Here is a 23642-nt window from a genome sequence, read left to right on the forward strand (position 1 = left end):
TATTCCATTAAAGAGAAAAAAAGGAAAAAAATTCCAAACTCATTCTATGAGGCCAATATTACTCTGATTCCAAAACCAGGCAAAGACACATCAAAGAAAGAAAACTTCAGACCATTATCTCTAATGAACATAGATGCAAAAATTCTCAATAAAAATTCTGGCAAATCTAATACAAAAACATATTAAAATGATAGTGTACCACAATCCAGTGGGGTTCACCCCAGGTTGGTTCAACATATAGAAATCAGTAAATGTAATTGGTCACATCAATAGACTTAAAGATAAGTACCATATGATCATCTCAATAGATGCAGAAAAAGCATTCTACAAATACAGCACCCCTTCATGTTCAAAACTAGAAAAACTAGGGATAATAGGAACCATATCTCAACATTATAAAAGCTATCTATGCTAAGCCCAAGGCTAACATCATTCTAAATGGAGAAAAATTGAAAACATTCCCTCGAAAAACTGGAACAAGACAGGGATGCCCTCCATCACCACTTCTTTTTTTTCCTAATTTCTTTGTTTTAATTAGTTATAAATGACAGTAGAATGCATTTATATACTTTGATATATCATACATAGATGGGATATAATTTCTCACTTTTCTGAGTGTACATGTTGCAGAATCAATATTGGTCATGTAGTCACATATATACATACAGCAATAATGTCTGTTTCACAAGGGAGAGAATTAAACAACAGCAGATGGGGTAGAGAGGGAAGATGAGAGGGAAGGGGAGGGGGGATAGTAGGGGATAGGAAAGGTAGCAGAATACAACAGTCACTAATATGGTATTATGTAAAAATGTGGATGTGTAACCGATGTGATTCTGCAACTTGTATTTGGGGTAAAAAATGGGAGTTCATAACCCACTTGAATCAAATGTATGGAAGATGATATGTCATGAGCTGTGTAATGTTTTGAACAACCAATAAAAAAAAAATAATGTCTGTTTCATTCTACTATTTTTCCTATCCCCACATCCTCTTCCCTCCCCTCCCATCACTTCCCTCTACCTAATCTAAGGAAACGCTCTTCTTCCCTAGTGCCCCGCACCGTATTGTGAATTAGCATTTGCCTATTAGAGAAAACATTTGGCCTTTGGTTTTGTTGGATTGGCTTATTTCACTTAGCATAGTCTCCACCTCCAACCATTTACTGGCAGATGCCATAATTTTGCTGGTGGGACTGCAAATTGGTGCAACTACTATGGAAAGCAGTATGGAGATTCCTCGGAAAACTGGGAATAGAACTACCATTTGACCCAGCTATCCTACTCATTGGTTTTTACCCAAAAGACTTAAAATCAGCATACTATAGTGACACACACACATCAATTTTTACAGCAGCTCAATTCACAATAGCTAGACTATGGAACAAACCTAGGGGTCCCTCAAAAGATAAATGGATAATGAAAATGTGGGACATATAATCTTTTACCACTTCTATTTAGTTCTTGAAACTCTAGCCATAGCAATGAGACAGATGAAAGAAATTAAAGAGATACGCATAGGAAAAGAATTCAAACTATCACTATTTGCTGATGACATGATTCCATACCTAGAGGATCCAAAAAATTCCACCAGAAAACATCCAGAACCGATAAATGAATTCAATGAAGTAGCAGGATATAAAATCAACACCCATAAATCAAAGGCATTTCTATACATCAGTGACAAATCCTCTGAAAGAGAAACTAAGAGAACTACCCCATTTACAATAACTTCAAAAAATAAAATAAAAAACTTGGGAATCAACTGAACGAAAGAGGTGAAAGACCTCTACAATGAAAACTATAGAATACTCAAGAAAGAAATTAAAGACAACCTAAGAAGATGGAAAGATCCTCCTTGTTCTTGAATAGGCAGAATTAATATTGTCAAAATAACCATACTACCAAAAGCACTATACAGATTTAATGCAATTCCAATCAAAATCCCAATGACATTCCTCATAGAAATAGAAAAAGCAGTCATAAAACTCATCTGGAAAAATAAGAGACCTAGAATAGCCAAAGCAATCCTTAGCAAGAAGAATGAATCATATTGCATCATGCCACACCTTAAACTATACTACAAAGCCGTAGTAACAAAAACAACATGTTATTGGCACCAAAATTGACTAATGGTACAGAATAGAGGACACAGAGACAACCACCTAAATACAGTTACCTCATACTAGACAAAGGTGCCAAAAACACATATTGGGAAAAAAGATAGCCTCTTCAACAAATGGTGCTGGGAAAACTGGAAATCCATATGCATCATAATGAATTAAGCCCCTATCTCTCACCACGCACATAACTCAACTCAAAGCTGATCAAGGACTTAGGAATTAGACCAGAGACCCTGCACCTAATGAAGAAAAAGTAGGCCCAAATCTTCATCATGTCAGATTAGGCCTAAACTATCTTAACAAGACTCCTATAGTGCAAGAAATAAAATCAAGAATTAATAAATGGAAGGGATTCAAACTGAAAAGTTTCTTTTCAGCAAAAGAAACAATCAGTGAGGTGAAGAGACAGCTTACAGAATGGGAGCAAATTTTTACCACATGCACATCAGATAGAGCACTAATTTCTAGGGTACATATAAAGAACTCAAAAAACTTAACATTAATAATAATAATAATAATAATAACAACAACAACAACCTAATCAATAAATGGGCTAAGGAACTGAACAGACACTTCTCAGAAGATGATTAACAAATTTATGGAAAAATGTTCAATATCTCTAGCAATTGAAGAATGCAAATGAAAACTACTCTAAGATTTTATCTCACTCCAATCAGAATGGCCGCTAGAGGATGTGGGGGAAAAGGCACAATCATACATTGGTGGTAGGACTGCAAATCAGTGCAACCAATCTGGAAAGCAATATGGAGATTCCTTGGCAAACTTGAGATAGAACCACCATTTGACCCAGCTATCCCACTCCTTCGTTTATAGCCAAAGACTTAAAAACAGCATACTTCAGTGATGCAGTCACATCAATATATATAGCAGCACAATTCAAAATAGCTAAATTGTGGAACGAACCTAGATGCCCTTCGGTAGATGAATGGATAAAGAAACTGAGGTATGTATACACAGTGAAATATTACTCAGCATTAAAAGAGAATAAAATCATGGTATTTGCAGGGAAATGGATAGAGTTAGAGAACATTATGCTAAGTGAAGTAAGCCAATCCCAAAAAACCAAAGGCCAAATGTTTTCTCTGATATGTGGATGCCGATACATAAGTGGGGTGAGGGGGAGCATGGGAAGCATGGAGGAGCTTTGGAGAGGGAAAAGGGGAAGGAGAAGGGAGGGAGCATGGGGGTAGGAAAGATGGTGGAATGAGATGGACATCATTACCCTAAGTACACGTATGAAGACACAAATAGTGTGACTCTACTTTGTGTACAACCAGAGAAATGAAAAACTGTGCAATATATGTGCACTATGGATTGATATGCATCCTGCTGTAATGTATAACAAATTAGAATATATAAATTTTAAAAAATAAAATAAAAACAAAAAAGAAAAAATGTTCTCTAAACAAATGCAATTTTGAAAACATAATTGTGACCAATTGTTGAGAATTATTAAGCAGTACTGAATAAACCACTAATATAAATATATTTTTAAAAGTTGAAGTTAGTAAATATTCTAAAAACACTTCTTCAGGTTACATTTATTTTTTTAGTTACAGATGGACAAATACCTTTATTTTGTTTGTTTATTTTTTTATGTGGTGCTGAGGATGAAACCCAGGGCCCCCGCATGTGCTGCTCCAGCGCTCTACTGCTGAGCCACAACCTCAGCCCTTCAGGTTACATTTAAAAAGATGTTTACATTTTTCCTTTATAAAGCATGAAATAAAGATCCATGATCATATTTATTTCTTTATTGTTGTTTGTTTGTTTGTAGATGGACACAATAACTTTATTTTATTTGTTTATTTTTATGTGGTTCCGGGAATCAAACCCAGTGCCTCATGCATGCTAGGCAAGCACTCTACCAATGAGCCACAACCCGGGCCTCCATGATCATTTTTAAATAATTTAAATAATAATTTAAATGATGTGTCTTGAAAGGTTATGTAGCTGAAAATCTCTAATTATATATGTGAACTTCTATTTTTGAAGAGCTCTCAGTACTAAAGCTGTGAAGAGAAACTGAGGAGGGAGCAATAAAGAGGACACAAGGGTGAAGCCATGAATGAGGACCTCAGGCTTACTGGCTGGACCCCGTTAATCCAGGGTCATGGTGGTGTAACACAGCCTGAACACTATGCTCCTCTGTAATTTTCTTAACTCTCATGTGAGTTTAAGGTGATAGTTCGCAAACATGGAAGCACAGGTGTAACTGCAGAGCTTGTTAAAAAACACAAATCTCATACTTAGGGTATCCCATATCTGAACTTTCAACTAGCTTCTCAAGGGATTAGAAATCTTACTCTGTAGGGATGCTAATTCTAGGTGAATTTCATGCAAACTTGGCTTCAAGAAATTCCATTAATTTACCCTTAGGATTATAAATCAGAAAATAAAATTGTGTAAGTTGAGCTGTAGTTTGATGATTTGAAGTGAAGCTTTATATCAATAAGAACTAATTGTGCTTGAAGCCAATTTTTAAGGAGCCCTGGGTTGTACACCGCCCCCCCCCCCAGCCACCTCCCCGACACCTCCCACCCCCACCACACACAATTGCTTAAATTCACTGAATAACATTAGATCCTCTTTGGTGTAGGTATATTCCAGCTTACTAACTTGTGATTTATATTTGTTTTAATTGGATTTTGTTTTCATTTACTTTAAAAGACATGAGAAATGACCAAGTGAGAGCTACTTGGTTAATCTGCTTACTTTCCAAATTAGAATAGAGTTGCTTGAAACATAATGTAATGAGACATTTTTTTCCTTGAGAAAAACAATAATAAAATAACAAATAAATAAAGGAAAGATTTCCATTGTCCAGAGCTATCTCTTTCCCAACCTTCCATAGGGGGAATAAAACCCAGGGACCCTTTACCACTGAGATTTATTCCTAAATCTTTTTTTTTTTTTTTTTTTTTTTAATTTTGAGACAGGGTCTAAGTTGCAGAGGCTGGCCTCAACTTGTGATCTTCCTACTTTGGCCTCACAAATCACTGGAATTATAGAAATGTGCTACTGTGCACAGTTTGAGCTGTAATCTTTAAAGAATGGGGAACAAAGAAGTTAGACATGGTTATGAACATGGCCAATGTGAACACAGAGAAGCAGAAGTGGAATAGGACAAGGGAGGCCAGGAACAAGATGGGGGTATTTCTTGCCAGGGACAGACACACTAGATAACTTCTGTGACACGGTCTCCTGTGGTCTGTTTTGAGGGTACACTGGAGGATTCTGTCCTAATTGCAAGGCAGGTTCTCTAATTCTACAGAGATTTAAAATAGGAGAAATAGATAAAAATGGCTAAATGTTCGATAAAATAGTATTGATGAGAAGTAGCTGAAGAAAATGCAAATTGGCTATTACATTGAGTATAAATTTGGAAATTCTAATTGGGTCAGTTTGGGTTTCTGTGGTTCAAGTCAGTCAATCTCTCTGAGGCTGCATTATCTTCTCAGTAAATTGGGCAAAACAGCATCTGTAAAAGGAGATATTAAATATTAAATACGAAGGTCTTACAAATGGTGCTACAGTCTCTATTGTCATCATTGCTGTTATCGCTATTTTTTTTTTTGATACCAGGGATTGAACTCAGGGGTACTCAACCACTGAGCCACATCTCCAGTCCTTTTTTTGTATTTTATTTAGAGACAGGGTCTTAGCACCTCACTAAGTTGCTGAGGCTGGCTTTGAACTCATGATCCTTTTGCCTCAGCTTCCTGAGCTGCTGGGATTGCAGGCATGTGTCACCATGCCTGGTTTATCACTGCTATTTTAAATTACAGTTTCTTTTGGTTCAGCTGCACTTAGAGCACAGCTCAGTTATAAACCATCAGTACTCACCAATGAAGAGCTGGCTGTTGAGCTGCAAGAGGAGGTGCCCACCAGTGGGGGCAGGTTGAAACTTTTGAGGGAGCTGATCCACTTGGAGAGATGCTTCTTTAACATTTCTTTCTGCCTTCACGTGATGCCATCGGTTGTCATTAAAGGGAGTGGGTGACTGTACTGTGACTTCACAAGGACCATTCCCCACATCAAAGGAAAAGGTCACTTCTGTGGGAGCTGGAAATTGTAGATATGAAAGTTTCTCAAGTTAATTCAAAAGGGAGAAAATGTAATCCTGAGTGGACATGAAAACAGTATTGTGGTATGCTCATAATGAATAGCGCAGTGATGCAGGAAAGAATTACTTAGAGTTGGTTAGGAGGGAAAAATAAATTTGAATCCTGGAGAAAGAAAAATAAAACTGATTTTAATACATTCTTTCTCAGAGTTTGTTATGGTTGAGATATGAGATGTCCCCCAAAAGCTCATATGTGAATCAATACAAAAGGGTTTAGAGGTGCACTGATTGGGTTATGAGAGCCTTAACCTAATCAATGTGTTAACCCATTAATAGGAATTAACTTGTTGGCAACAGTAGGCAGATAAGGTGTGGCTGAAGGAGGAAGGTCCCTGAGGACATGCTTTTGGGGTTTATATTTTGTTCTTGGTAAGTACAGCTCACTCTCTCTGCTTCCTGGTGCCAGGTCCTGAGCTGCTTTCCTTCTCCACACTCTTAGGCCATTATGTTCTGTCTCAACTCAGGCCTCAAGGAATGGAGTTGGCCATCTATAGACAGAGACCTCTGAAACCATGAGCCTCCAAATAAAACTTTTCCTTCTCTAATTGTTCTTATCGGGTTTTTGGTTACATCAGTGAAAAAGCTGACTAAAAAAGAGTTTAATTGCTCATCTTGCTAAGCTCTAACTAGCAGACATTTACCTATAGAAAGAAATCTAGCATGTGATCTGGCTTCATATAAATGATTTTGATTAAAGGTGATTTAAAACTTCATATAATTTAAAAAATCGTAAGTGAAATCTTTGACCATAAGAAATAAAGATTTGCACATGTGATTAAATAATGTGAGCAGTCAATTCAGTCAAATAATTTTTAATTTAGTAGAAATTAGTTATTTGACCAGTCTGGTTTAATCTCCTGATTGCACACAGAAGTAAAGTAGCACCAAACCATTATAATCTGTTGTATATCTCAGGAGATGTTGTTTCACTCTCTACCTGCTATAGTTTGGATGAGTAATTCCCCAAAGGCTCAGGTGTTATTAAAGTCTTGGTCCTCAGGGTGGTGCTATTGGGAAGTGGAACCTTTGGAAGGCAGGACCTTCCAGGAAGGTCTTTAGGTAATTGAGAGGGCATAGCCTTGAAGAGGATTGTGGGGCCTTAGCCCTTTCCTCTTTCTCTTTTTTTTCTGGCTCAGGGGTAAGCACATGCTCCCATGATGACATACTGCCCTCACTAGAGGTCCAACACTATGTAGCCACTCTATTTTGGGCTGAAACCTCTAGAACCATGAGCCAAAATAAACCTTTCTAAGTTAACTGCCTTAGATATTTTGTTATAAGGATAGAATGCTGACTTCTTTAAGATAAAAGAATTTTTTTTAAATAATAGAATTTTGGTATTTATAAAAATATACTTGATAAGGAAGCATGGCAGCAGATTAGGAATGAGAATACTAAAGGGTTTATTGCTCATTACTGAGCATTCTGTGGCTTTGTCTCAGTGGCAACTCACCGCGCAGTTCTAGTCTGATAAAGTCTGTGATACCCAGGTTCTCTACAAACACCCCAGAAGAAGCTGTTGTCTTAAAAAAGAAAGACACATCAGCACTGAGCTCTCCACGGAATGTAGGGAAATGAAGATACGAAGTCTCAGTATTGAATGAAGCTGAATTCCAAAATGAATCTGTTTATTAAAAAAAAAGAGTGAAAGTAATAGTGAAACAAAACAATAATTGCATTTTATGTGTCTAGCATTTATTTTTACTATTAAATGCATTACTCATCGAAGGAAGTCTTCATTTTGAGGTTCTTCTGGACATGAAGCCATGATATGAATATCCAAATGGTGATTACTTGGATCATTAAGATTCTGGACATGGATAACTGAGTAGAATCACTATGGAAATGGTCTGTGTTTTTAAACACAATTTTACTTTTAATTTAAGGAGTTAAAAATGACTCTTGATTTTGTTATTAATCTGCATTGATTTGTGTAACTTTTACCAAAATTGAGAGATCTCCCTCTTGATATCCCCCTAAACTCACATCCTTTCTTCCTCATCCCTTTATAGTTTGCCTTTTCTAAAGGTCCTATAAAGAGTGATGCACTTTTTAACATTTCAAGATTGGCTCCTTTCACTCAGTATAATGGCTTTGAGATCCACTCACATTGTTGTACATATAAATATCTGCTTCTTCCTCCTACTGACTTCTCTAATGTAGATATGCTATAGTTTGACCAAACTGAAGAACATTGAGCATCATTTCCAGATTTGGGAATAGAGCTGCTATAATATTTGTGTACAGTTTTTCGGGTGAACATAAGTTTTCATTTCTCTAGGTTAGTAAATACCCAGCGTGGATTTTTCTGGATCATATGGTAGGTATGTATTTAACTCTAAAACAAACTGCCAAACAGTTTTCTAGAGTGGCTGTACATTTGTCATTTCCATCAACAATGTATGAGTATTTTTACATCCTCACACAGCACTTGGCATTAGAAGTTTTTGTTTGTTTTTTGGCAATTCACATTGGTGTGTTGTGGTATCAATTTGCCTTTCCTAATGGCTGATGTTGTAGAACATCTTCTCATGTACATCTGTGCTATCCTTACATCCTTTTTGATGAAGTGTCTCCTCAGTTTGGGGAGAATCAACATCTTTCCTATACTGAGTTTTCCAATCATGGACACAGTATATGTGTCTCCTCTTATTTATATTTTCTTGATTTTTGCCTTTAGACTTTTATAGATTTCAAGTAAACATGTTTTGTTGCATGTCAGTAGGGTATGTGTGTGTGTGTGTGTGTGTTTAAATTCCTTGAGATTTTCTGTGAAAACAGTCATATAATACACACACACACACACACACACACACACACACATATATATATATATATATATATATATATATATATATGTATGTATGAGTAGAATTTTATTTATTTCAATCTGTGTATGTTTATTTATTTTATTACATAATTGCAGGCTTTGTCTTGTTCTCAATCTCAGGAGAAAAGAATTCAGTTTTTTACTATTGATTACAATGCTAGCTTTGTTTTGTGTAGATATTCTTTCTTGAGCTAAGAAAGTTCTATTGCTATTTTGCTAAGCATTTTATTATAAATTATTATGCTGCATTAGTTATCATGATAATTCAAATTATCATTTAATCAATTCATTCAGAATAAAACCTTGACATGTGATTTTTATTATCTAAACTATTAGTCATAACATTCAGAAACACTAGGACTTTCTCCCAGAGCAATTCCTTGTATAGGCCCCATGGAGAACCTTGGGTCCCATAGGCTCCACAGGATTTCTCTGTCTTAGAGGTCAGCATGGCTACTGGGTCCTTGGTGGACCTCTGATTCAGGCAACATTGGAGAGTTCTGGGCAGAGGATTTACATGACAAGACTTCATTCACACTGGTGGCTGTGCTGAGAATAAGCCTGAGTGAGCAAAGACAGAGGCAGGCAGAACATTTCAAGAATGGAACAATAATCCAGGCCAGGTAGCAAAGGAAGTGGTGAGGTGTGGTCAGATTCTCAATCCATTCTTGAAGTTAGCAACAAAAGGATTTGCTGATGAATCAGATGTGAGTAGTGATGAGAGTGTGAGAGGAAGAGAGAAGTTACAAGTGACCAATGGTCTCAGTTTAAGGGGTGATGAGAAGAATGGAATTGCCACACACTGAATTGGGCAAAGTTGTAGAAATTATTTTCTTTCTCACCCCCTGCTTTGTCAGGGTGAATCTGAAGCATCTATTAAGGCACAAGCAGAGGTTCATCATCCAGTCAGGTGGGTAAGCCTGAAGCTCAGTTATTGGGCTTGAGGTATAAAGTGGGGTTACTGAGTATTTAAAGCCAAGAGACTGATGGGAAGCGATCATTCTCATGCAGAGAAGGACAAGGTCAATGAGGGGAACAATGAACATCCCAACATGAGCCTATTGGTGAAATAAATACTGGAGGGAGGAGGGAAGGAGTAAAATGCAGACTTTGTGGTATGTTGGTGGCCTGGTAAGGAAAGTGAATTAAAAAGTGAATCATGATGGAGTCCAGTCCATTAAGAGGAAAACTGAAAAATAATAATTGGGTTTAACAATATCAAGATCACACTGGTGACCTGGAAGAGAGCAGTGTGTGGGGAGGGAAGGAGGACAAACCTTGATGGAGTTTATTTAGAAGAGACCATAAGGATGGAAATGAAGATAGAACACATGTTTTTTGTTTTTCAGAAAGTTAAGATCATCAAAGTTCCTGGGTAACATTCAGAATTAATTAATACCTAATGGGATTAATTAATACCATAGAATTCTGCCTATAATGGGCTCTGCCCTTTCATTTTCTCATTATCTTCTGGATTTTAGGCATATCAGCACTCATCAAAGTACTTGTACTTAGAACTTAGTAGGCATGTATAGGCTGAGCATACATAACCAAATAATCCAGGCTGAGCATACATAATCAAATAATCTGAAGTATGAAATGAATGAAAATCAGAAACTTTGAGTATTGACAGTACAAGTAGAAAATTTCTCCCTGACCTCATGTGGTAAGTTGCAGTCAAAATGCAGGTGAACTAAAAGTATTGTGTTAAATCAGTGCCATGTGCATAAGGTCATAAAAAGCATGAATGAATTTAGTGTTTAAACTTGGGTTTCATTTACAAGATTTCTCATTATGCACATGCAAATATCCTCAAATCCCCCCCCCCAAAAAAAATCAAAAACAAAAACAAAACCTGAAATCTAAAATGATTTTAGATTTTAGGTCCCAAGAATTTTAGATAAGGGATCTAAAAGGAATAAAAGTTTGCTGCCTTAAAATTAGTAGGTGGGATAAGGTATAGAAAGTGCTGTCAAGCACAGTGGCACATGTCTGTAATTGCAGAAGAATTGCAAATTTGAGGCCAGCCTCAGCAATTCAGAGAGACTCTCAGCAACTTGAGACCCTGTCTCAAAATAAAAAATAAAAAGGGCTGGGGACATGGCTCAGTGGTAAAGCACCCGTGGGTTCAGCCCCAAGTACTGGGAAAAAAAGAAAAGATAAAGTTTGTTAACAAAGTGACAAATTATTTCAGATGATTCCCTTAGTCTTTACATCTGTAGTGTTATTTAAATACAGCATAAAAGAGTCAGAACCCAAAAGTAATATAATTTCTCTTTTTTCTCCATTATAATTATTTTTCTTTTTTATAAGTTAATATATTCCTATGAAATACAGATTACTAAAAAAGATAGTCTTTTCATAAACCCATGCAGTTAATTTCTCATAAAACATTACCATGCATTATTAGATTCCTCTGACTGCTACTTACTGTCCCCTCGGCAGAGCAGAGGCCCCAGAGTATAAGCTGCTTCAGAGTGTGGCCGGCCTGCATCTGTCATCATAACCTGAGTGACTGGCAGGTGCTCCTTATGGGAAAGGACTCCTGTGTCACTGGTCCTAGGAAATAAACACAACCATCTCAACTTTATTCTGAATAACATAAGAAATTATAGTTTTTTATTGCAGTTCAAGAGGTATTTAGCAAATTTGTAAATACATATAGCAGGGAAATCAAAATGCTTATCTTAACACTTAGAAGCATAAGCATATATCTGAGGACAGGAGGTCACTGTTCATGCACCTGACCACTAAGAAGGGAGTGGACAGACTCATATGTGGTCATGGGTGCAGGTGTGAGGTTGCATTCTTAAAGCAATTAAGTGGCTCAGGATTCTGTCCAATTCAACCACTGTATAGAATTTAAATACAGAACTTATGCAAAGAAGAGCAATCAGCCTTCACAAACACAAACAAGACAAAAGATACCTGAATGACAAGATTTAGAATTTAAATCCTCATCATTTTATTACAATAGTCTCCATTTATCTGACATTTTCTATCTACCAGGCTTTGTGTGTTGGGTATATGGACATAAAAAACATTATCAGTGCCCCTAGGTATTCTAGTGAATATCATAAATGTAATGGCAACTATATTATTATTATGTAATGTAATAAGTGAGGAAACATTAATATCTATGTTTCCAATACAGAAAGGACTAGAAAAGGAGCCAGAGACCCTGGATGGTAAGCTGGCAATCAACAGCTTCCCCTCTGGGTAAAATAAGATTTTTCTATACTTTTTAAGCTGTTCATACTTTTTATTGAAGACTTCAATTATATTTGCATTTATAATTTATGGACAAAAAAGCTTTTTGTCTAGTTTATCTTTCTGATGTCTCATATCTATGTAGAACTAGTAAGTCTTAATTACTAACAGTTACAAAACTGTCACTTACTCTAGGATACACAAATTGAAGCACAGAAAAATACCACTTTTGCAGGTAAAAAAAAAAATCCAGGAATTTAACATGGTTCAACCTAATAGCTTTACAGAAATGAATCTGAATAATTTATTAATCATTCCAATTATATTTAGCTACCAAATATTCTTTTAAGACAGAAAAGTTAGAATTATTAAAACTTTTATTCTTTCTTAAAATTATTAATAAAGTAACTGGAAGTGCATATGGTGTTATGAAAAATAGAAGATGAATATCCTGAAATTAAAAAAAAAAAACGGTTTCATTGAATCAATTCATTTCAAAGTATCAGACTAAATAAGTAAGTCCCTGTGGTTCCTGCTAAACAGAAGCACACAAGCAGATTATAACAAGCACATCAATGTCTGGTTTGTCATAAATCAGGCTGTCAGAAAGCTAGAAGGTACCACCACATTATTGGGGGAGTCAGTCTGGGAACTTATTACAACTCTAGGGATAACCTGGCAAATTAAATCCTGTGATTGCCATTTAAGAGGAAAAATGTGTATATTAGTTATTCATTGAGGATCCTTGAATACAGAGGAACCATTCAAAACTATGCTTTCCAATGTAAGAAAAACTACAACTTAATGCTGTCTTCAACATTAACAATGTACATACAGAATTCTGAAAATCCATAAGCAAATAATAATGCTTGTAGAATATATTAGAACAGATTTTATAACAGTTTTATTGTTTGTAAAGTACTTCGGTAACTGCGGGAGTTTTAAACAATTATATTTAAAATTGTTCTCATTAGTACAGGGCATTCTCAACTGCTCATGTCTTATGCATGATACTAATTGTCATGGTCACGAGACTCCTTAAAACATTCAGTAAGATAATTTCCAAACCCTTTTGTTTTTGATTTCTAATGCTCTATAAATAATTCTTACCATTCACTGATTCAAAGGACTTATTTTTGGTGGTAAAATAGAACTTTGAGTATTTTGTGCTACTGAGAAAGCTACAGGGGGAAAACGGTAGGTCAAGTTTCATAATTCACAATTATTCCAGTGAAAGAGGGGTGGGAACCACATAATTATCATCCAGAATTACAATAATCTGGCAGCGTGGCCTCTCTATTGACTTTCACTCTTCCATCTGCGCATCACTGAAATAAAGCTTCGTGTTTGGTGTGTCAGGTCTTCCCACCTGGTTTCCATCTTCACCATAGTCCTAGCTTCTTGTTCCCCACTGTTTACATAAAGTTTAGAGTCATGTTGAAAAAAAATCATGAACAAATATTTGGCATTGGTTTGAAATTAAACCAAAAAAGCACTTGAGGGAGAGGTACCCAGTTTTCTCATGCATGGCAATAGAATCTTATTTCCATTTATTTAGGTCTTCTTAAATTCTCATGATCAAGTTTATGCTATCTTTTCCATAAAAAACTTATATACTTTTTAAAAAATCTTTATTCCAAGTTGTCATTCCTTTTGTTGATTTTGCAAATGTTTTTATAACATTTCTTATGGTATCATGTTCTTAATAAGAATCCAGTTATTCTAAGATTCAGCAGCTTTATTACACTCCCATTAGTTTTAATAATTTTATTTGATTTTTGCAATCATATTGTTTATTGCTTGTAAAGAATCTTTTTTTTTTTTTTTGCAGTGCTGGGGATTGAACCCAGGGCCTTGTGCATGCAAGGCAAGCTTTCTACCAACTGAGCTGTATCCTCAGCCCCCTGTAAATAATCTTTATTGAGTTGTTTCTAATCATTTGTTCTTTTGAATATGTATTTTTAATTTTTACTCTTCACCTCTAACCAAGTTGCACAGAGAAACTGTCCATATGGTACTAACTCTTGTAAAAATGTTTGATGTTTGTAATCAGTTTGCAAAACTATGCCATAAGTGTTAGATAAAATGATGCATCCTTTAATTTTATGTGTATAACAAATCAAGTTATTAATTTGGTTTCAAAATAGTCTGTCTTCTAATTATTTTCCACCTGTTTTACCAATTACTAACAGATGTGCATTTCAACTTTTTCCTATTGGGTAATTTGTGAATTTCTTCTTGTAATTCTTAGAATTCTGAGTTATTTCTATTACAAGTGTACTAATTTAGAACTCTTGGTTCTTTCTGGTAAAATTTAAAAGTATGAACATCTTTGTCCAAAATTAGGGTTTTTTTAAAAAAATCTTTATTTTGTTGATTTATTTTTATGTGGTGCTAAGGATCGAACCCAGTGCCTCACATGTGCGAGGCAAGTACTCTGCCTCTGAGCCACAACCCCAGCCCCCAAAATTAGAGTTATTAAATTTGCTTACTTTTGTGTATATTTTCCTAGTAAATTTTTTTAATATTCAGTTTCATTATTTCTGCATGTACAGATAAGATATGCTTGCTTTTTATTCAATTTGACATATCTAGATTTAAATGGACACTTTCGTCACACTCTTTGTGCATGACTATGATCTCACTCTGAATTTATTGTGTTGCTTGTTCTTTTTAAATCTCATTTGCTATCTTCTTTTTGATTAACTGAATTGCAAAATTGGGGTTTTTTTTCTCCTTCCCTCCTTCTTTTTAGCATACCTGCCAACATCCCACCACTGAGCTACAACCCCAACCTCCCCAGTTTTTCCTTTCTTTCCTCTACTGATTTGAATTTATTTGTTCTATATTTATTCTTTTAGAGATTACACCTAAAACTAATGCACACTGGGAGTAATTTAATGCTAATACCCCAAGTTCAAATTTCAATGATATTTTTACTTCTCAACATTCTTTTGGCTACTTTGTCAATTATGATCATCTTTGTTAACAGATTAGATGACTGCTTTCTCATGTTTTAATTTCATGTAGCTAGATGTGAAATGTAGCTATACATAAAATAGTTACATGTTCCTGGTGTCTGGTATTTATTTTGGGGCCTCTGAGTTTACAAATTTCTTTTCTCAATATTTCTTTTTGCATCCGAGACTTTCCCTTTAAAAGGTCATTTTCTTTCTTTTTGAAAGCTGTTCTTCAGAACTTCCTCCTGTGGGGTGTGCTGGCGGTAAACTTCTCAGTATCTTATTGCCTGAGAGGATCTTCATTTTTATCACTCATTTTTGAAAATAGCAGCTGAGCAAAAATTTCGAGATGGATAGTAATTTTATTTCCAATTATGAAGAGCTTGTTGTGCTCTACAGTTCTTTCCTTTCAGAAGTCTTTCTTCCATATCTGCTTCATTCAACATTTTCTTTTTCTTTTGACGTTTTCTTTAAAGTTCTTCTATTTCACCATAGTATGTCTAGATATGGATTTGCTTTTATTTATCCTGCTTGGTAGTTCAGTATTTTCTCTAGTCTGGAAATTTCTTACCTATTTGGAATATTGCCTCTTCCTAATTATGTCCCATCTTCTTTAGAAACTTCAGCCAGACATGCATTCTCTCTTCTCTGCACCCCTTTCAGGGTTCCCAATTTGTTTCTCTCTGTGCTACAAGCCACGTAATTTGGTTACATATATTAATCATTTCACTAGTCTTCAAATCATTTGTGTCCAATATTTGATCCAACAAGTCTTAAAATTTTCAATAAAAACAATAGTTTCATTTCCAAACATTTGTTTGGTTCTTTTGTAAATAGCAATTATCTCTATTAATAGTATTTGATTGTTTTCTCAACTTCATTGCTTATTTTTCAATCTGCTCATACATTTATTTTACATTTCTAATTATACCCATTATCTGGGACATTTACATTTCCAATTCTCCCCTTTGCCGTTTCTCTACCCTCCCACTTTCTTTTGTGTTTTGTAAAACTGGAGTGTGAGCTTATACTTCAAGGCATTTTATCTGTCAGAACCCTGTGATTCCTGAACGAAGGAGGAGGGCAGACCTGTAGTAAGAATATCTTGTAATTCTATGACAAGCTATTGGAGCTACCAACCTGTGGCCATGGTAATTTAATTTTGAAACGATCTTATATATTGCAATTAAAATTATGTATTGAATTAAAAATCTGTGTGAGAGTGTCTAGACATGAGTTTTCTATCTCATGTGCTAACTGGAAGATTTGTCCTTATTCACCTTTTCATTGGGTTTGAAGCCTTTTGAGACCTCTAACTGTAGGGAAAATTTAGAATTCCATATGTTCTTTTCATGGAGCCAGGGCCTTTTCTGATTTCCCTCATGTGGCCATTTAAGGATTTAGGGGGTCAAAAAACAACTCAAGATCAGCCATGGAAAATCAATTTAACTTTAAGAAGGCTGATATTGTACTTCCACTTAATGTGAAACAATCTGGTATTTCCATTTTGTTTTATTAGAAAAATAAAACGGACATAATTATTCACAGATAAATGAAAAAAATCATTTTCATATTTTAGGCCTTAGATGAATGACGTCATACACATCAAAACTTATTCTTTAACTTCTTAGGAAATTCTTTATTCTCCCTATTGTACTATCTTGTATAATATCTGCCTAAGGTACACAGTTTAAGCAATTAAAAAATTACAGTTTGCACAGGGAAAGCATGTGGAAATCACCATTCATCCTGGTCAGCATCACAGTTGCAGTGATATTGAGAATCAATGCAGTTCCCCTCTAATCCACAAGTACACTTTTGAGCATCAGGCAGAGAACCTCCCCAGTAAGTGTGTGTTTCATTGGTTCTTCCAACCCACCAGCTCACTGGGGTTCCATCTGAAAGACAAGTATGAGAAAGGTGACACCTACTTTGCCCCCCGCTACCTGCCTCCCCATATCATTCCTTTATTCCCCTCTATGTTAAAAATAGACTATTTTAGAAGTGATCACATTTTTAACTCTACAAGAGGATAATTTTTTAAAGGACTCCTGAATGTTTTAAAAAATTAATATTGAGAATTATTACTATTTATACATTATTATTTTATACATTGAACCTAAAATCTGTTTGAGATACTAAACTGCCATGAAAGAATTTGTTATACAAAATATGGTTTCTTTTACTATTTTAATTAATGTAACACTGATATTTCCTATTGTGTGTTAAAAATTCCTTAGGGACATGTTTGTGCTTTTTCTTCTACTAAATGGCTTGGCTCTTAATTTGGAAACTGCGGAGATTCACCTTCATGCTTGAGGTGAATCTGGGGTTCAGAACAACTCTGAGCCAATTATATCTGAGTCCTCCAGCACCACTTGCTCAGAGCCACCATAACTCAGCCACAGAGTCGGAGGCCACCTCAACTCTAAGGGGGCTCATCTTGATGCTAAGTCCAGGTGAGGGTGAGAGTGAGGTGACTAGAAAGTGGGTGGTATGCAAGTGGGGAGGGGCACTTCCCCCTCCATAGAGAAGCAGGACCAGAGGGAAAATGGAAGTAACAGTAAATCAGTTGCAAAGATGCTTGTCATTTTCAACATGCTCTTTCAAACCCATCAGCTGTCACCACTGGTTCACTACTGAGAATCTGAAATGGGACCTCTGTTCTCCCTAACTCACAAGCAGCATGATGGCTCCCTGTTAGAGGAGCCCTCTGCTTCTGCTGACAACATCTTAGCTTGCAAACATACTAACTGCATTCATCATCACTCAGCCCTGAACCAGTGGTTGAGGCATGTGCAAAGAATCAGTATCAACCAGCCTTCTTCCTTTTTAAAAAGTGTTGCAAACTTATCTCTAGGGAGCAGAACTTTTAACAGATATTTGATAGATGTGTTCAAAATTCCACTTTAAAAAACAATTATTCAACATTCATTCTTTCACAGATTAACAGCAAAAAACCCTTATATATATAAATGAACAATTTTGTGTTTGTATTGGAGTTTATAATTTTATTCATAAATTAGGAACAAAAGAATGTTTTTAAAAGTACAGAATGTCTTTGGCTCCATTCAAGATTTATTTGAGTGACCAAGAGAATTTGTATAGGGAATGATTTAAAAAGACATCAAAAGGAATCAGAGGCTGAAATGAAGAGGAATAAGTAAGGAATCAATGGACAAAGTATACTGTTCTACTTCCTCAAGTATTTTGGCCACAGGTACAATTGTCAGTCACCTTAGTATTCATTCACAATGTGGTAACTGAATACTTTCCCACAGCATCAACACTGTCACACTTCCTTATTAGCCACCCATGATTGTATCCTTTGAAACTTTCTAATACAAAGACCTGGAAGATGCTAGAAGACAAAAATTGTCTTTATAACACTGACATTCCCTATTTAGGCGGGGGAGGAGGAGGGATAGCGGGGATTAAACTCAGGGGCACTCAACCACTGAGCCACATCCCCAGCCCTATTTGGTATTGTATCTAGAGACAGGGTCTCGCTGAGTTGCTTAGTACCTTGCTTTTGCTGAGGCTGGCTTTGAATTTCTGATCCTCCTTCCTTAGCCTCCTGAGCCATTTCCCAGTGGCATGTGCTACTGCACCAGGCTGACATTCCCTATTGTGTGTTAAAAATTGCTTAGAGACACATGTTTATTCTTTTTTTTTTTTCTTATTCTTTTTCCCCTATGACATGGCTTGGCTCTTTATTTGGAACTGAGAAGACTCACCTTCTTGGTGCCTAACCTTTCCTTCCAGGTAAGTTGCAAAATCAAACAACAAAAATACTACTAAACTATGGCCCATCTTGCTGTGCCCGAGTCTCTACTTGTGATTAATCGAGGTATTGGTTCCTAATACTTTCTGAGAATTTGTTTCATAAAAATTTCTGGAAATGAAATGGATCTGTATCTTGAATGCTATTTGCCCCTCTAACCTGATGCTATTTTCTCCCCCTATTGAAGTTTTTCTTGATCTTCTCACTCTGCAACATTCTAAGGAAGGCTTTAGTTGAAGGCTTTGGTTGGCATTACACCTTCTGCACAAGAGCAACATCCATGTTCTGCATACCTATTTGCATTGATTGATGACACAAAGCCAATTAGTGTAATGATTTGAATGAACTGGGCTACACTAGCTGCCTATCTTATCTCTCTCTGGTTTAAAGCTTCTGAACATACATGGGTCTGTAACTGAATTTGTCTGAATTAAGTGTCTACTGAAAATTCTCCAGAGACAGCATGTAAGAAATTCACAAATTTTGAGTATCTATAATGTATTCCTTTTATTTTCTTTAGAAAGGGTTTAATAAGTTTAAAATTCTTTTCTCTGTCTTTCTTTTGTCCTAAGCCCAATAAAACACTTATTTGTGTCACTCTTGTTGTTTGAAATATTTATATGGAAAGGCAACAATCAAATAAATATGTGCAGATCACTAGAAACACACCACCCCTTCAGGTAGAAATTCTTTACTATCTAGGCAATTCTCCACTTCTGGAATAGACCATATGATGGGAATCCATGAGTTTTATTCCCAGACTCACTGGGTGATTTTTTTTTTCTGATTGTTATTGGTTAGCTAATAGTCAAAAAAAAAAAAAAAAAAAACAACAAAAAACACTACTTCATTTGCCTCATTTTCTCTGGTTAAATGGCCCAACTTTGATTGTTTTATGTCACTGATTTAATCTCTAGGAGCCGACTTTCTAATCCTTTTGGTAATATACAATCTTAGTTCAGTGATCTATATGGTAGCAATGGACTAACAATAAGTACTAGGCCTCCTAGCTCTAACTATAAATTCAATACACTACAGAGCTGTGAATAAATAGTATTTATTTCACATGCTTTGTAGATGCTGCACTACTAAGTCTTAGAGAGATGAGTGTCTTAGCTCTATAGATTCAGAACTATTAAAGAATAGTTCAAACCCACAGATGCTGAGTGACAGACTTGAAACATGACCTCAGAGAATTCTGCCTACCACTCCCCAGCATGCCTGATCAGAGAAGGCAGACCAGCCTCCAGAAAACCAAAGAAGTATCATGATGGCAGCAGGGTTGGACATATTCACAAATTGAATGGCTTCAAAGGGAGAAGATATAAAACCCATAACAGAATTTTCCAGTGTGGATTAAAAATAAATAATCAGCTATCAGCAGAATTACCTTGAGTCCTAAAAGAACTGTAGGACACCAACTCTTTTCTCTAATTAGCAATTATCCAAGATACTAGTTGCATTCAGTCTGAGAGATAATCTCATGGAATAATCACCTTCAAATAACTAAGCCATGCTGTTAGCAATCTTTTCTGAGATAAAACACAGTGAGGCAATGCTGCCCCTCATAATGTATGAACAAGGGCCTCATCAGAACATCTTTATTGCTCAGTTGCCCAAGTGAGCCTGGGAAGAGACTTCAGACCACTCAAGCTTTCAGCAAAGAAGAGCAACTACTGCCTTGGCTCTTTGTCCCCAGGGAAAAGCATCTTTGTACTTTCCAGGCTGTGACCTTGGTGCTGTGGATACAGGAGTCTCATGAATCTACACCTGCTTGCTGTAAGCTCCTGGGAACTAAAGTCTGCAATGGCTGATGACTTACCAAGGTGAGCTGAAAGCCTTGACTTCCTGCAGTGGAAAGCTACCTCCTGTTGGCAGTGGTCCGCCTGGTCAATTAGGGCCTGGAGTTGGTCCATGCTGGCCATGTACTTGAAAATCACAGGCTGTGGGCTTTCTCCATGAGAGCTTTTGACTCTGGCCAGGTGGGAGCCATTGTGCTGCACTGAAGTCCATGCAGAGTCTTGTGGGCAGAAAGGGGTTGGGAGGGAGAAAGCAGAACTTGACTAGGCTGAAATACCTGAAATGAGTATGAACATCAGAGGCATCTCTTATCTGAATTAAGGTTTTTTAATCATCAGATCTCTTTGAGATTAAGAACAGCATAATTGGAATTCTTAAGATATCAGTATTAAAATTTGAAGTTTTATTGAAATTTACATTACTGTGTATTTGCAGGAATTATCTTTGGTGAAATCTGTTTGACAATTTAGTCAACATTGCTAAAAGGTCCACTTGTGAATTTCTGTGATATAATACCACAAGTTATAAATATTTATCTTTTTAATTCTTATTTGTTATATCTTATATAACAGAAGAATGCATTATAATTCATATTATACATATAGAGCACAGTTTTTTATATCTCTGGTTGTACACAAAATAGTCACATCATTCATGTCTTCATACATGTACTTAGGGTAGGTAATGATGTTCATCTCATTCTACTGACTTTCCTACTCCTATGCCCCCTCCCTTCCCCTCCCTCCCTTTGCTCTATTTAGAGTTTGTCTAAGCCTCCCATGCTCCCCCACAACCGCATTATGAATCAGCATCCTTATATCAAATAAAACACTTGGTTTTTTGGGACTAACTTCACTTAGCATTATATTCTCCAACTCCATCCATTTACTTACAAATGCCAAGATATTATCATTTTAAGAAGCATAATCTTTTCCAGATCAAGTACCCAAGTACCTTTTTCTTAGAAAATCAAATGTTTGTATAACAGACACATTTGTGGAAGAAAAAGTCTATATAATAATGAAAAATAATATAAAATCAATCTTTTGAGGTGTTGGGGATTAAACTCAGGGTTTTGTGTATGCTAGAAAAGTGCTTTACCACTGAGCTACAGTCCCAACCCTAAAATAAATATTTTTCATTAAAATTGACTAATATGGCATCAGCAACTCATTCTGTGGTCAATACTAAAATACACAAGACATTTGAACATCTAATATACCTATTCCTGGTAATAACCACAGTGACACCAATGTCAGCTGACAAATTCTGACATATTTCTGTTACATTACCTATTTTTTAATGAAGGAAACTAGAAAAAATGAAAATACATTCCAAAATATTTATGGAAGAAAAAACTTTTGACTTCTCTCACTTTCTCCCCCAATTCACCTTACATCATAAAGGTATAAAAGCTTACTTCAATGATATAAAGCCGACTTGAAGATGCCTTAACTCTTCTCTTTTTTTTTAAATTTTTTATTGTTGGCTGTTCAAAACATTACATAGTTCTTGATATATCATATTTCACACTTTGATTCAAGTGGGTTATGAGCTCCCATTTTTACCCCATATACAGATTGCAGAATTACATCAGTTACACATCCATTGATTTACATATTGCCATACTAGTGTCTGTTGTGTTCTGTTGCCTTTCCTATCCTCTACTATCCCCCCTCCCCTCCCCTCCCCTCCCCTCCCCTCTTCTCTCTCTGCCCCCCTACTGACATTCATTTGTCCCCCTTGTATTATTTTTCCCTTTCCCCTCACTTCCTCTTGTATGTAATTTTGTATAACTCTGAGGGTCTCCTTCCATTTCCATGCAATTTCCCTTCTCCCTTTCCCTCCCACCTCTCATCCCTGTTTAATGTTAATCTTCTTCTCATGCTCTTCGACCCTACTCTGTTCTTAGTTACTCTACTTATATCAAAGAAGACATTTGGCATTTGTTTTTTAGGGATTGGCTAGCTTCACTTAGCATAATCTGCTCTAATGCCATCCATTTCCCTGCAAATGCCATGATTTTGTCATTTTTTAATGCAGAGTAATACTCCATTGTGTATAAATGCCACATTTTTTTTATCCATTCATCTATTGAAGGGCATCTAGGTTGGTTCCACAGTCTTGCTATTGTGAATTGTGCTGCTATGAACATCGAAGTAGCAGTGTCCCTGTAGCATGCTCTTTTTAGGTCTTTAGGGAATAGACCAAGAAGGTGAATAGCTGGGTCAAATGGTGGTTCCATTCCCAGCTTTCCAAGAAATCTCCATACTGCTTTCCAAATTGGCTGCACCAATTTGCAGTCCCACCAGCAATGTACAAGTGTACCCTTTTCCCCACATCCCCGCCAGCACTTGTTGTTGTTTGACTTCATAATGGCTGCCAATCTTACTGGAGTGAGATGGTATCTTAGGGTGGTTTTGATTTGCATTTCTCTGACTGCTAGAGATGGTGAGCATTTTTTCATGTACTTGTTGATTGATTGTATGTCCTCCTCTGAGAAGTGTCTGTTCAGATCCTTGGCCCATTTGTTGATTGGGTTGTTTGTTCTCTTATTGTCTAATTTTTTGAGTTCTTTGTATACTCTGGATATTAGGGCTCTATCTGAAGTGTGAGGAGTAAAGATTTGTTCCCAGGATGTAGGCTCTCTATTTACCTCTCTTATTGTTTCTTTTGCTGAGAAAAAACTTTTTAGTTTGAGTAAGTCCCATTTGTTGATTCTAGTTATTAACTTTTGTGCTATGGGTGTCCTATTGAGGAATTTGGAGCCCAACCCCACAGTATGTAGA

The 23642-nt window shown here is 36.2% G+C and overlaps 1 protein-coding gene across 1 annotated transcript in view; it reads right to left on the reverse strand.

The window, feature by feature from the left end:
- The window catches only part of LOC124106472 (contactin-associated protein-like 3), a gene marked incomplete at its 5' end in the record, with an annotated part of 95883 nt that overhangs the window by 24363 nt on the left and 47878 nt on the right, over positions 1-23642 (reverse strand). The window contains 5 exons of the mRNA XM_046464074.2: positions 5990-6208; positions 7723-7893; positions 11531-11658; positions 17011-17167; positions 20876-21073. Of these exons, the coding sequence (XP_046320030.1) occupies positions 5990-6208; positions 7723-7893; positions 11531-11658; positions 17011-17167; positions 20876-21073 (873 nt within the window). The remainder of the gene's footprint in view (positions 1-5989; positions 6209-7722; positions 7894-11530; positions 11659-17010; positions 17168-20875; positions 21074-23642) is intronic.

This window comes from Marmota monax, unplaced genomic scaffold, assembly GCF_021218885.2.
Source record: "Marmota monax isolate L192 unplaced genomic scaffold, Marmota_monax_Labrador192_F-V1.1 WCK01_AAM20220418_F8-fsc01096, whole genome shotgun sequence".
Taxonomy (NCBI): domain Eukaryota; kingdom Metazoa; phylum Chordata; class Mammalia; order Rodentia; family Sciuridae; genus Marmota; species Marmota monax.